At 41.2% G+C, this 13,097-nt stretch overlaps 1 protein-coding gene across 3 annotated transcripts in view; it reads right to left on the bottom strand.

Moving 5' to 3' along the window:
- med12 (mediator complex subunit 12) overlaps nucleotides 1-13,097 on the bottom strand; it is a 194,248-nt gene that overhangs the window by 150,030 nt on the left and 31,121 nt on the right. For all 3 annotated transcript variants that reach the window (XM_020530169.2, XM_048605066.1, XM_048605065.1), the window contains 4 exons: nucleotides 10,812-10,922; nucleotides 9,855-10,127; nucleotides 6,174-6,320; nucleotides 5,959-6,058 (listed from right to left, as the gene is read on the bottom strand). In XM_020530169.2, the coding sequence (XP_020385758.1) occupies nucleotides 5,959-6,058; nucleotides 6,174-6,320; nucleotides 9,855-10,127; nucleotides 10,812-10,922 (631 nt within the window). The remainder of the gene's footprint in view (nucleotides 1-5,958; nucleotides 6,059-6,173; nucleotides 6,321-9,854; nucleotides 10,128-10,811; nucleotides 10,923-13,097) is intronic.

The raw sequence follows: 13,097 nt of genomic DNA on the forward strand, positions 1-13,097 counted from the left end.
CTCTGTTCCCGGTCTTTTCTCCATTTTTTTTTTTACTGTTGCAAAGACCCGAGGCCCGCTTGAACAGCGACTTCTGGAATTGGAATTCAATGCCGTGATTAGCATGCCGATACCAATCACTACACACAGAACCTTGTCGCAGCTTGGTGGGAACAATTCCACAGACCAGTTAAGCAAGAGACTGCCAGTCTCTGTAAGGTATGATTTTTTTTGCGAATGACTGTGCCCCAGACACCACCATCACTACCTTTGGATATGTCCTGCCCCATCAACAGGACAGCTTCACCAGAGGTGACAGCACAATGTGAAGGAGTTTCCCCAGAGAGTCCTCAGCATCAACTCCAAACCACAATCTCATGGTTTCAGGTCAAACATGAGCAAGGAGATGTCTTGTCTATTACCACCTGTAGTTCCACATCAGCAGATGAATCATGAATCAGTAGGTAGTGCTGGAATCTCCTGGGGGGTTATTCACAAATCAATTTTTCCATTTTGGATTGCCATGCTAAAATATGACATTGTGGCAATAACTGACAGCAGGGGCTTGGAAGGGCAGAACTGGATGTTAAATATTCTTGGGAAGAGAGCATTCAGAAATGATTGCTCCTCATTTTGTTCCTGTGCTATGATGTTTTTGGTTCAGGAGAACATTTTTGTGCTGATAAAAAGGTGATGCACCAGCAGCTCAAGTTCATAATCAATCTTTCAGAGCCAAGGAAAAAAAAAAGTGTCCAGTTGTTTGCTTGGTGTAGTCTATAAACCACTTACGAGTGGGGAGGATGTAGAGATACACATTTGGAATGATATAACCGAGAGGTGCTGAAACTATACAGTGGTTAGAATTGTGGACTTCAACTACCTGAATGAAGATTGGGACAGTGGTAGTGGTAAGGGCAGAGGAGGGCAAATCTTCCTAAACTGTGTTCAGGCAAGTTTCCTTCATCAATATTCATCCAATCCAACTTGGAAGGATATATTCCTAACTTTTGGAAATGAGGTGGACTAAGATGATCAAGGGTTAGTAGGTTCAGGACAATGATAGAAAAGAACAAGAGGCAATCCAGAGTAAGAATGATTATGGGTTGTGGGGGGGGCAGGGATCTCTTCAATGGGTTAAGAAAGGTGCTGGGCCAAAAATACTAGGAAAAAAAAGGTTCACAATAGATATTGCAGTTGAACAACTGGCTGCTTTCAAAAAGAAGATGGTACGGCTACAGTCCAGAGTTGTATTCCCTCAAAAAAAGGAAAGAGGGAAGAAATTCAGACCTCTCTGGATGACAAAAAAAAAATAGAAATTAAGTTAGATAAGAAAATGAGTGTTTCTCACAGGTGTCAAGTAAAAAACACAACTGAACACCAAAAATACAGAAGCTTCAAAGGGAAGGTAAGATAGCGTATTACAGAAGCAAAGAGGAATTATGAGAAAAGATAGTCGATCGATATAAAATGAAATCTCAAAGTCTTCTACAGGCACATCAATAGGAAAAGAGTGATGAAAGGAGTAGGGCCTCTTAGGACCAAAAAAGTCCATTTACACATGGAGGCAAGCGGCAACGCTGAACTGTTAAATTATAATTTTGCTTCTGCCTTTACCAAGGGGTAGATGTGACCCAGACCATGATAACAGAAGAGGAACCTGCATCCTAAGAAGGGTTCAAAATTGATCAGTGCTGCATAGACTGTTGGTACTTAAAAGTTGACAAGACACTGGGACCAGATGAAATGTATCGAAGGATACTGAAGAAAGAGTGGAAATTGCAGGGACACTGGCCAAAATCACAGTCCTCACTAAATTTATGGGAGAAGTCAGGTTCCTAGAAATGTGCAAACATTGTACCCACGGTTGTAAGATTATGCCCAGCAACTCCTGACCAATCAGCTAAACTTCAGCCGTGCAGAAACATCTAGAAATGATTATTCGAGACAGAATTCATTGTTACAGTTGTTAAGTTTATTGAACAGATAGAGTCTCTGAGTTTAACGTTGTTGATGTGATGTGCATGGACTTTCAAAATGCATTCAATGCAAGACCACATAATAGACTTTTGAGAGAAGTTACAGATCATGAAACAAAAGGGACTGTAGCAACACAGATACAAAATTTGCTGAAGGATGGGAAACAGACAGTAATGTCCAATTGATATTTTCCAAGCTGGGAGGAAAGCTTTTAATGAAGTTCCCAAGGGTTGGTATTGATGGGCAGGAAAGAATTTCAAAGTTTGCAAGGCTGCAAATCTTGACGATAGATTTGTTGACATAAAATTTGGAAGCATTGTAAACTGAGAGAAAAGATGTAGAACTCCAAAAGGACACTTATAAGTTGCTAGAATGAGATGGAAGACAGATAAAGTACAATACAGATAGTGGTGAAGTGATGCACTTTGGTAGAAAGAACATGGAGAGATAATAAAAAAAGGGGCGGTACAATGCTTAAAAGGGGTGCAGAAGCAAAATGTGCATTGAACACTGAGGTGGCAGATTGAAAGTGCAGTTAACAAAGCATACAGTATCCTGGGCTTGATTAATATGGCATGAAGTACAAGAGTAAGGAGGTTATGTTGAACTTCAGATTGTTGTTAGAGATCAGCTGGGATATTCCGTACAGTTCTGAGTACCATACTGCACAGGGATATGAATGCATTGGAGTGAGTGCAGAAGAAATTCACATAAATGTACCAGGGATAAGAGATAACAAAGTGTAGAGCTGGATGAACACAGCCAGCCAAGCAGCATCATAGGAGCAGGAAAGCTGACGTTTCGGGTCGAGACCCTTCCTCAGAAAATTTTCAGAGGAAGGGTCTCGACTCGAAACGGCAGCTTTCCTGCTCGGCCTGCTGTGTTCATCCAGCTCTACAGCTTGTTATCTCAGATTCTCCAGCATCAGCAGTTCCTACTATCCCACGGATAAGAGACTTCAGTTATGAGGAGAGATTGCAGAAGATGGAACCATTAACCTTGGAGAGATCTGATAGAAGTTTTCAAATCCACAAATCCGGGCAAAGAAGGGAGAAAATTTTTCCACTCAAAGAATTAGCAAACATCCTTAAAAAAAACACTTTACTGACAATGAGCGCTGAAGTCTGGAATGTACCACCTGGAAGTGTGCGGAGGCAGAGTCAATTGAGGCATTCAAGAAAACATTAGATGATTATTTAAATAGAAACAATGTGCAGGGTTACAGGAAAAATACAGGAAAATGCTACTAATACATAATGGAGAGCTGGTTCAGATTCAATGGACCAAATGGCCACTTTCTGCACTATAACAATCCCATGATTCAGTACGGTTCCATGCTGAACATCACTTGGAAGAAGCACCAAGGATGGCAAAGGAACAGAATGTACTCTGGAGGTCTTTAATCACCAAAACAGGTCAGAAGCACCACTATTAACAAATTGGTTGAGTTCTGAAGAGCATAGCTGCTAGCTCTGGCCTGCAGCAGATGGTGAGGGAACGAACAAGAGAAGTTACTTGTCTTTGTCCTCATTAATATACCGCAATATATCAATGTGTCAAACATGCATCTTTCTATACTAGTATTTATAGGATAACTAATTCACATTCCTTGAGAGGATGAATTCCCATTTTTACGATGGGCATATCGTCCATGGTGCTGCTTGGCTTAACCACTGTCCAAAATGGAATGGATTTCAAACAGATCAAGCAATTTAAATCTGGGCATTCACGAAGCACTGTCGGCCATCAGCAGCAGCAGAACTGTACTCAATCACGATCTGTAAACTCAAGACCCAGCAAGACCCTTATTCCACCATTACTATCAAACCAAGGAGGCCAACCTTGGTTTGAGGAGTAGTTTAGGAAGGTTTGCTAGAGGATCATCAGAGATACCTAAAAGTGAGATGTCAATCTTACGACTACAACACAGGACTACCTGCATGCCATATAGGAGAAACAGCATGCAAAAGACAGGGCTAAGCAATCTTACAAACAACAGATCAGATGCAAGCTCTGCAGTCCTACCAAATCCGGTCACGAATAGTGGTGGACATATATAGACAAATATTCCCTTCTTCAACAATAGCGTTGCCCAACACAACAGTGCAAAAGTCAACTCTGAAGCATTTGTAACCAACTTCAACTAGAAATACCATGCGAATGATCCACGACAGCGTCCTCATCATGTCCCCAGCATCACAGATGCCTGTCTTCAACCAATTCAATTCACTCTGGATGTCACGTAACAGCTGAAAGGACTGGATATTGCAAAAGCTATGCATCCTGACAACATTCCAGCAATGTTAGTGAAGATCTATGCTCCAAAACTAGCCACACCCTAGCAAAGAAGCTCCAGCACAGCTTCAACATCTACCCGACAGTGGCATAAATTGCTCAGGTAGATCCTGTGCACAAAACTCCAGCCAATTACCATGCTTTCAGACTACTCTCGATCATCAGCAAAGTGATGGAAAAATCATCAATAGTGCCATTAAGCAGCATTTATTCAGCAACAGCCAGATGTGCAATCTGGTTTCTGCCACAGCCATTCAGCTCCTGATCTCACTATACCCTTGATATAAACAGACAAAAGAGCTGGACTTTAGATTTGAGAGGAGAGTATTATCCTTGTTACCAAGGCAGCATTTGACTGAGTATAGCTTCAATGAACCTAGCAAATTTGGAGATTTGGGTATCCGGGGAATGCTCTTTACCAGAATTATAGCTAGCACAAAGGAAGATAATTACAGTTGTTGAAGTTCGATCTTCTCAGCCCCAACTCAAGGCAGGTGGTCCTCAGTGACGTGCGCCAGCCCAAACATCTTTAACTGCTTCATCAATGACCTTCACTCCATCATTAAGTCAGAAGTAGGAATGTTCGCTGATGTTGGCACAATGTTTAGCAACATGCGCGACACCTCAGATACTAAAGCTGCCAGTGTTCACATGTAGCAAAACTTGGATGACAGTCAAGCTTGGTTCGATAAATAACAAATACAATTTCTGCCCCATAACATCAGGCAATGGGCACCTTCAACAAAGAGAGAATCTAACTATTTCCTTTTGACATTAAATGGCATTACCATTGCTGAAATCTCCCACAATAAAATCCTGAGGCTCATTATTCAACAGGAACTGAACTGAACCAGCCATGTAAATATTGTGGCTAAAAGAGCAGATCAGAGGTTAGGAATTTTGTGGTAAGTAACTTGCCTCCATTCTCCCATGTCTGTCCACTACCTTCAAGGCACAATTCAGAAATGTAATGGAATACTATCCACCTGCTTGGATGACTTCATTTGCAACAACACTCGTGAATCTTGAAACCAGCAGGACAAAGCAGCCCACTTGACTGACACCTCACCCATCTTCAATATTCCCTTTTCTTCCATCATATAGTTGCAGTAGTACGTAACATCTACAAAGTGCACTGCATCAACTCACAAAGCCTTCTCCAACAGAACTTTCCAAAACCATAACCTCTAACACCGACAAGGACAAGGAGCATTAGATGTATCTGAATACCATGACCTACTTACCCCCAGTCCATATATATCATGACCTGGAATTACATCACTGCTTCTCCATTTTCACAGGTTGAAAGTCTGTAATTTCCTTTCTAAAAGCACTCCGAGAGTCCCTACACCCTAAGGACTGCAGTAATTCAAGAAGGCAACTCACCACCACTTTTTCAAGCACAATTATTGTTGGGTAATAAAGTCTGACCTATCAGTGATATCGACATCCCTCAACTAATATTTTAAAATAAGAGATAATTGCATTTCTTGAGAAAGAAAGTATTAAAACATACATTGAAAAGGCACATAGGTAAGTGTTGAGATCGATCAGAAAGTTAGGCCTAACAGTATTTTCATATCTCTACAAATTATATTACTACTGTACTGGTTATACTCAATATTCAACAAGCAAAATTTAATTCTGGAGTCAGTCCACTTAAAATTGGCAAGAAGAAACATTCCTAATATTAAGATTTTCCATTACCTGCATTAGTTTCTTGACATTTATCAAATGACCACCTGACCTCCACAGCTTGACCTCGTTCTTTAATCTGTTCCTCAATTTCCCGCACTTTAGCTCGGACCTGTTAAAAGAATAAAATGAAGTTTCATAACAATCTACATCTATTAAACACATCTAAATGTGGAAAAACATCTGAAACCTAGACAACATTTTTTATACAAGAGAATCTCATATACCTGTTGGGTAAATGTAGAGTTTCCTCCTGGCATGGGCAGACTGGATGGCGCTATGGGTAAAAGATCGAGGGGAGATCCAGTCTTATTTCTGCAATCAGTCAACGAGTAATGCCACACCAATGCACTTGGACAACACAAAACTATACTCTGTAAAACAAGCAGCCAACCGTCATTCACAACAGTAAATCTTCACATCTTTCTCTGCACAACTGTCTTAAGTTTATATCTCCGACGGAAATCTTCCCGAGTTTCTTCCTGCAACTCCAAACTTGTTTCTGTGTTTTGATTTTATGGGCACTAAGTGTCCAACCGTGGCTCACTCAAATGGCAACTTGTCATGTGATTTAAGACAGTAAGTGCCTACAGGCCTTTCAATGTGCAAAGATCATAAGTAATCCTTACTTGATGTAGGAAAGGGGACAATTTTTATTAAGGATCACTAGCAATGTTTAGGAACCAAACAAATTCTCTCTCTGCTACTGTAGTTCCTTATGGCTAGTGAAGAGAGCAGGTGAGTCCATAGGGGTGCCATTTCTCCCTAGGGCAAAACAAAAGCAAAAACAGCTTTCTGGTGATAAAAACAGTGCAAGGAAAGTGAACAGATATAAAGTTCAAGACAGCAGTGCTGCTAGAACTGTACTGGAACAAAGTTGATCACAGCGATCAGGTAAACACCTAAATTCATTTTATACAGGCGGTTAGCTAAAAGGTAGCATCAGTCAAATCCTCCTCCTTTTTGGGCAGCACAGTGGTTAGCACTTCTGCCTCAGAGCACCAGGGACCAAGGTTTAATTCCAGCCTTGGGACTGTCTATGTGGAGATGGACATTCTCCCCTGGTTTATGATGGGCATCATGGCTTCCTCCCACAGCCAAAGATGTGCATTTAGGTGGAATAGCCGTGCTAAATCGTCCACAGTGACTAGGGATGTGCAGGCTAGGTGGATTAGTCATGGTAAATGCGGAGTTATGGGATCAGAGTAGGGACTGGGTCAGGGCGGGATGATCTTTGGCAGGTAGATGCAGACTCGATGGGCCGAACTGTGTCTTTTTGCAATGTGGGCATTCTATGATCTTTCCTTACCTAACATACATAATCTCTTGAGCAGGGACACAAACAGTCTGCACAGAGGTTAGACAAGTGGGCAAAATCTTGGAAGACAATGTATCAAAATGTGATGTTATGTACTTTGATTGCAAGAACATACGCGTGCAATGGATTCAGTCTGGTTGATCCCAGAAACATTGGAACTTTATTGTGTGGAGTGGTTAAGCAGGAGGGGTCTGCATTCATCGCAGCTTAGAAAAATGAATGGCAACCTTGTTGAAATGTACAAAATTCTTACTGGACTTGACAGGGTAGATGCAGAAAAGTTAATTCCCCTTGTGGGAGAGTGTTAGACGGGAGGTATAATCTCAAAGTAGGGTCCTGTCCATTTGAGACACGGATGAGGAGCAATTTCTTCTCTTAGAGGATAGTGAATCTATGGAATTTTCTACTGCAGAGGGGTGTAAAGGCTGTGTTGTTAAGTATATTTAAGGCTCATTGACTGGCAGAACAGACTCAATGGATTGAATGGCCTACTTCTGTTCCTACACCTTACGGTTTTACGAATGCAACCTGGCTGATACTTGCTTTTCAACTTCTGTCCTAGAATAAAGGTCCAAACACAGATTGAGTCAGTCTTTATTGATTTACATCTTATAGGCAACCTCCCAGACACCAACATCACCAGGTTATGTCCTTCCCACCAGCAAGACAAAACAAGCAGAGGTGGTAGCACAGTAGCATACAGCCAGGAGACAATTTCCCTGGGAGTTCTCAACATCAGGTCTGGATCTCATGGAGTTTCATAGCATCATTTCAAACGCGGGAAAATATACATCCTCTTCATTACATGCACAGCTTCCCCCACATCTGATGAATCAGTACTCCTTCATGTTGTTCAATAATTGAACAAATCAAGTACTAAGCATGTCAAAGGCACAGAATATAGTCACGGTCAGCATCTTCAATGTCCATCTCCAAGGGTAGCTCAGTAGCACCACTATTGACCGAGATGGCCAAATCCTAAAAGACATAGCTGCCAGTCTGGACCTGGGGTAGATGTTGTAATAGAAGCAATGAGAGAAAAACCAGTTTGGCCTCTTCCTCACTTATCTACATGTCCCGGATGCGTTTGCCCACAATCATACTGGTAGGAGTGACCACCATACAGTCCTTGTGGAGACAAAGTCCCATATTCATATTATCCATACCCTTCACCATTTTCTGTGGTACTACCACTGTGCTAAATAAGGCAGATTTAGCATAGATATAACAATTCAAAATTAGTCATCAACAAAGCACCACAGATCAACAGCAGCAGAAATGTATTCAACTACAATCTGTAACTCTATGGTCTGGAATATTCTCCACTTTACCACAACTATCAAATCAGGGGTTAAATCCTGTTGGAATGAAGAGTGTCGGAGAACTTGCCAGAAGCAAGAAAGGATATCCCTGAAAAAGAGGTCCCAGCCCAGTGAACCTACAACACGTGACGTTTATCTGTCGAAAAATAGCAGCAGTATGCAATAGACAGACAGAGGTACCCAATCCTAAAACCAACAGATCAGATCAATATTCTGTGGAGCTGTCTCATCCAGCTGTGAATATTGGACACAAAAATGCTGCATCCTCAATGATGGGAGAACCCAGCACATCAATGCAAAAGGCAATGTTGAAGCACTTGTAACTATCCTCAGCCACAAGTGCCTAGTGTTGACCCATCTCAGTATCATATGCCAGTTTTTAAGATAAGTTGATTCACGCCACACAATATGGCTGAAGATAGCTTACATAATTATAATTGCTGAATCCATAGTCATTCATGTCCCAGCGGTTAATCAGTGACCAAACACTTGACAGCTTTAGCCACATAAATACTGTGGCCAAAACAGCAGGTTGAAGGGTAGGAATTCAGTGGTAACAGACGTAACTCCCGACGCTCAAGCTTGCTCACCATTTACAAAGCACAACATCAGGAGTGCGATGGAATAGGTTCCACTTGTCTGAATGAGTATAGCACCATTAACACTCAAAATGACAGACAAAATCCAGCCCAGTTCGTTGGCACACCATCCACCACCTTCAACATTCATAGTCTCCACTATAGGCACACCGTAGCAGCAGTGTGTATCATGTACAAAATACACTCAGTAATTCATTTTTACACTCCACTGACAGTATCTTACAAATCCACAACCTCTACTACCTTGTATCACAAGATCAGAAGTTGCATGGGATCAGCAGCATGTTCAAGGTCTCTCTAAGTTAGACACCACTCAGACTTGGAGTTATATCAGCATTCCTTCAATGTCACTGAGTCAATATCCTGGAACTCTTTTCTGTGGATGTACCTACACCAAATGGACTGCAGTGGTTCGTAAATATGCCTCAAACCACTTTCTCAAGAGTAATTATGGATTGGCAAGGAACTAAAGCCCAGCCATCGATATCCATATCCTGTAAAATAATTTTTTATTCCGGTCATAATTTTAGAGCTTAATAAAAATTGTCTTTTTGATCCATTAATAGAGCTTCTGTTTCATTTTGACAATGTTTTCAATGTGAAAGTTAATGGCTATTTGGCATTAGCCCAATTAAAGGCAAGAAAAAGAAAACTAAACTTCTGATGTACCTGAAGCATGCAGCTTAATCCAAACACAACTGGGCGATGCTGTGGGCAAATATAAAAATCCATGAATGGAGATTGAGGCTGGCTAGCCCCATTAGTTGGTGGTGTTGGAGTTGGAGGCAAAGCATTTCCTGTGGGTGCTGCCATAACATGGGTCTGGTGTCCTCCTGTTACGGTATTGCTACCGCTATCCCCAAGCAGCAAGGACAGTCGTCGGGTACAGAAGTAAGCCAAGCGTCTTGACAGGTAGGCAGATTGCACAAACTCTCCAGAGTACTACAAAGAGCAGAAAAACAAAATAAAAGTTACAGATGTGTACTAGATTTTAGTATGTCACAATTAGATCTTTACAGATGATTGTAGAGTGACTTGATACATTAGAGCCACACTCATATTTGTACACTAATATATGTAACAATATTGACAGCACTGTCATTAGGATTTCAGTGAAGAGTAATGCTTGATGCTTAAAAATGTCTTGCTGCTTTTCAAAAAACCCTAATATATAATTGGAGCTCAAATAAGAATTTGAGTATTGCAGATGCCATAAATCTGAAATAAGGACAGAAGTGGTGAAGAAACTCAGCAGATCTGGCAGCTTCTTCGGAGACAGAAACAGTGGTAATGTTTTAAGTGTAATGTGATTCCTCTTCAGAGCACATATAGGTTATGTCATCTGCCTGGAGCTGCATCATCATGGTTGAGCAGTTTGAATTGATAACTTAGGAGTATTTCACAAGAAGTGTACTAATACATCATTAATAACACATTGGATTAAAATAAATTCCCTTTATTATGACATCAGTAAATTAAATAAGCTTGGCGATTGCATGCTATTAATCCTTAAACAGAATTAAAGCCTTTACATTTCAACTAAAATTTTAAATTACCTGTATTTATTTTAACAGACAGTAAAACTCTAATCACCAAGAATAGCAGACCCAAACAAAATTTACCCACCTGTAACATCAGTGGGAGCAATAACTTAAGAAGTTCATCCTCCCCTGGCCGGATCTTCTCAAAGCATTCAAGTACCCAGGTCAGGAACTCATGCCTATCCAGCATTCCATCCTGTAGCCAAAGCAAGAAAATTAGAGCTATATAAATGAACGTTGCAAACATTACATCCTCGTTGGAAAAAAAGGGTCTAGAAACACACCCAACAAATACAAGCCAGTCAGTTTAACTTTGGTATTGAAGAAAATAGTGTTTAACTAACTTGCTGCAGTTCCTTGAAGTAAAAAAAGAGAGGAAGAATTGATCAGGGCAATGCTGTTGAAGTTGTGTACATGGGCATGCAAAAGGCATTTGACACAGTGCCACACAACAGACCGGTGGGTAAAGTTATAGTTCACAGAATAAAAGGAACAGTAGCAACATGCTTAGCAATATACAACTGGCCAAGTGGCAGGAAACAGAGAATAGTGGATAATGGACATTCTCCAAGTTAGAGGTCGGTTTGTAGTGGGGCTCCACAAGGGTCAGCAATGGCGTCCTTATTCTGCCTGATATATATGAATAACTTAGACCTTGTCTGGTTGGGCACAATCTAAAAAAAATTGAACATAACACAAAACTTGAAAACATATGAACAGTGACAAGGATAGCATTAAACTTCAATAAGTACATAAATAAGCTGATACAATGTACTTCATCTGTTACCGGTCTGCCCAACATGAAGAAATGCAAAGTGATTTATTTTGGTAGGAAGAAAGCTAAAACTCTAAAGGGGAAGCAAAAACAGACAAACCTTCGAGCCTGCTGTGTCATTCAGTAATATCATTGCTGACCCGTTTGTGTTTCGAATTCCAACTTCCCATTGACTCTCGATTCCCTGTTTAACAAGAATCTATCTGCATCAGTCTTAAAAATACTCCACGACACCACCTCAAATGTCTTCTAAAGCTGAGTATTCCAGTCTCTCAACCTTCATCTCTGCTCCAAAATGGTCACCCTAATTTTAAAAGCACTAGTCTCTACTTCTGGACTGAGCAAAACATCCTTTCCACATTCACCTTGTCAAAGCCACTCACAATCTTCTAGACTTCAATCAAGTCATCTCTCATTCTTTTAAACTCCAGTGAAAATAGGTCAAGCCTATTCAAACTATCCCATACAACAAGCCATGACTCCAAATGTTAATCCAGTAAATTTCCTCTGAATCGCTTCCAATAGTATTTACATCCTTCCTTATATAAGGGTGGCATAAAGATTCTGCAAACGTATACAGACATGTGAGTGGGCAAAAACTTGGCAGATGGAATAAGATGTGGGGAAATGAGGGTGCGCACTTTGGCAGGCAGAACAGAGGAGGTGAACGTTATTTAAATGGAGAAAGTCTGCAGAACACTACGGAACAGAGGGATCTGGGAGTCCTTGCCCATGAATCACAAAACACCTCTAAGAGGAAAACAGCGACAGGTTTGCGACACCGCAATTGGCTCTGCTGCACAGCATGGGTGGAAAAAGACTCTGAAAGCTTTAGTGATAGGAGTTTCAATTGTAAGGAGAACTGACAGGCAGTTCAGTGGCAGCAAGCAAGACTCTCAAATGATATGTTGCCTCTCTGGTCAGGGACAGGGATGTCTCAGAGCGGCTGCGGGGTATTCTGAAGGGGGAAGATGAACAGCCAGCAGTCATGGTGCATGTTGGTACCAATGACATGGGTTTAACAAAAGGAAACTAGGTCCTGCAGCAGGAGTTGAAGAGAGTCAGTTGTTGATTATGGAAGAAAACTACTAAGGCTGTAATCTCAGAATTACTTCCAGTGCCAGGTGCTACTGAGTACAGGAACAGGAAGATAGGTCAGATGAATGCTTGGTTAAATGGATGGTGTAGGAGGGAGGGCTTTAGACTTTTGGATCATGGGACAGCTCCGGGGTTAAGTGGGACCTGTACAAGCTGTTGTACAGAATTGTACGGTTGTACATGTTGAACCAGAATGGGTCTAATATCCTTGCTTGAAGTTTCCTCATGCTGTTGGAGAGGTTTTAAAATGATTTAGCTGGGGTATGAGGCACAGAGTAGAAGGAAACTCAGGAATAAGGTCTAATCAGATCATGTCAAGACGTCATATAGCACAGCAACAGAACCTTTGGTCTAACAATTAAAATACATTTGGACAGAAAAATAATTGGGAAAGGTTTAAAGGGATATGCGCCAGACATAGGTAAATGGGACTAGTTCTGTTTGGGGAAACTTGGGTGGCATGGACGAGTTGGACTGATGAGTCTGTTTTTGTGCTGT

Source organism: Rhincodon typus, chromosome 14, assembly GCF_021869965.1.
Source record: "Rhincodon typus isolate 14 chromosome 14, sRhiTyp1.1, whole genome shotgun sequence".
Taxonomy (NCBI): domain Eukaryota; kingdom Metazoa; phylum Chordata; class Chondrichthyes; order Orectolobiformes; family Rhincodontidae; genus Rhincodon; species Rhincodon typus.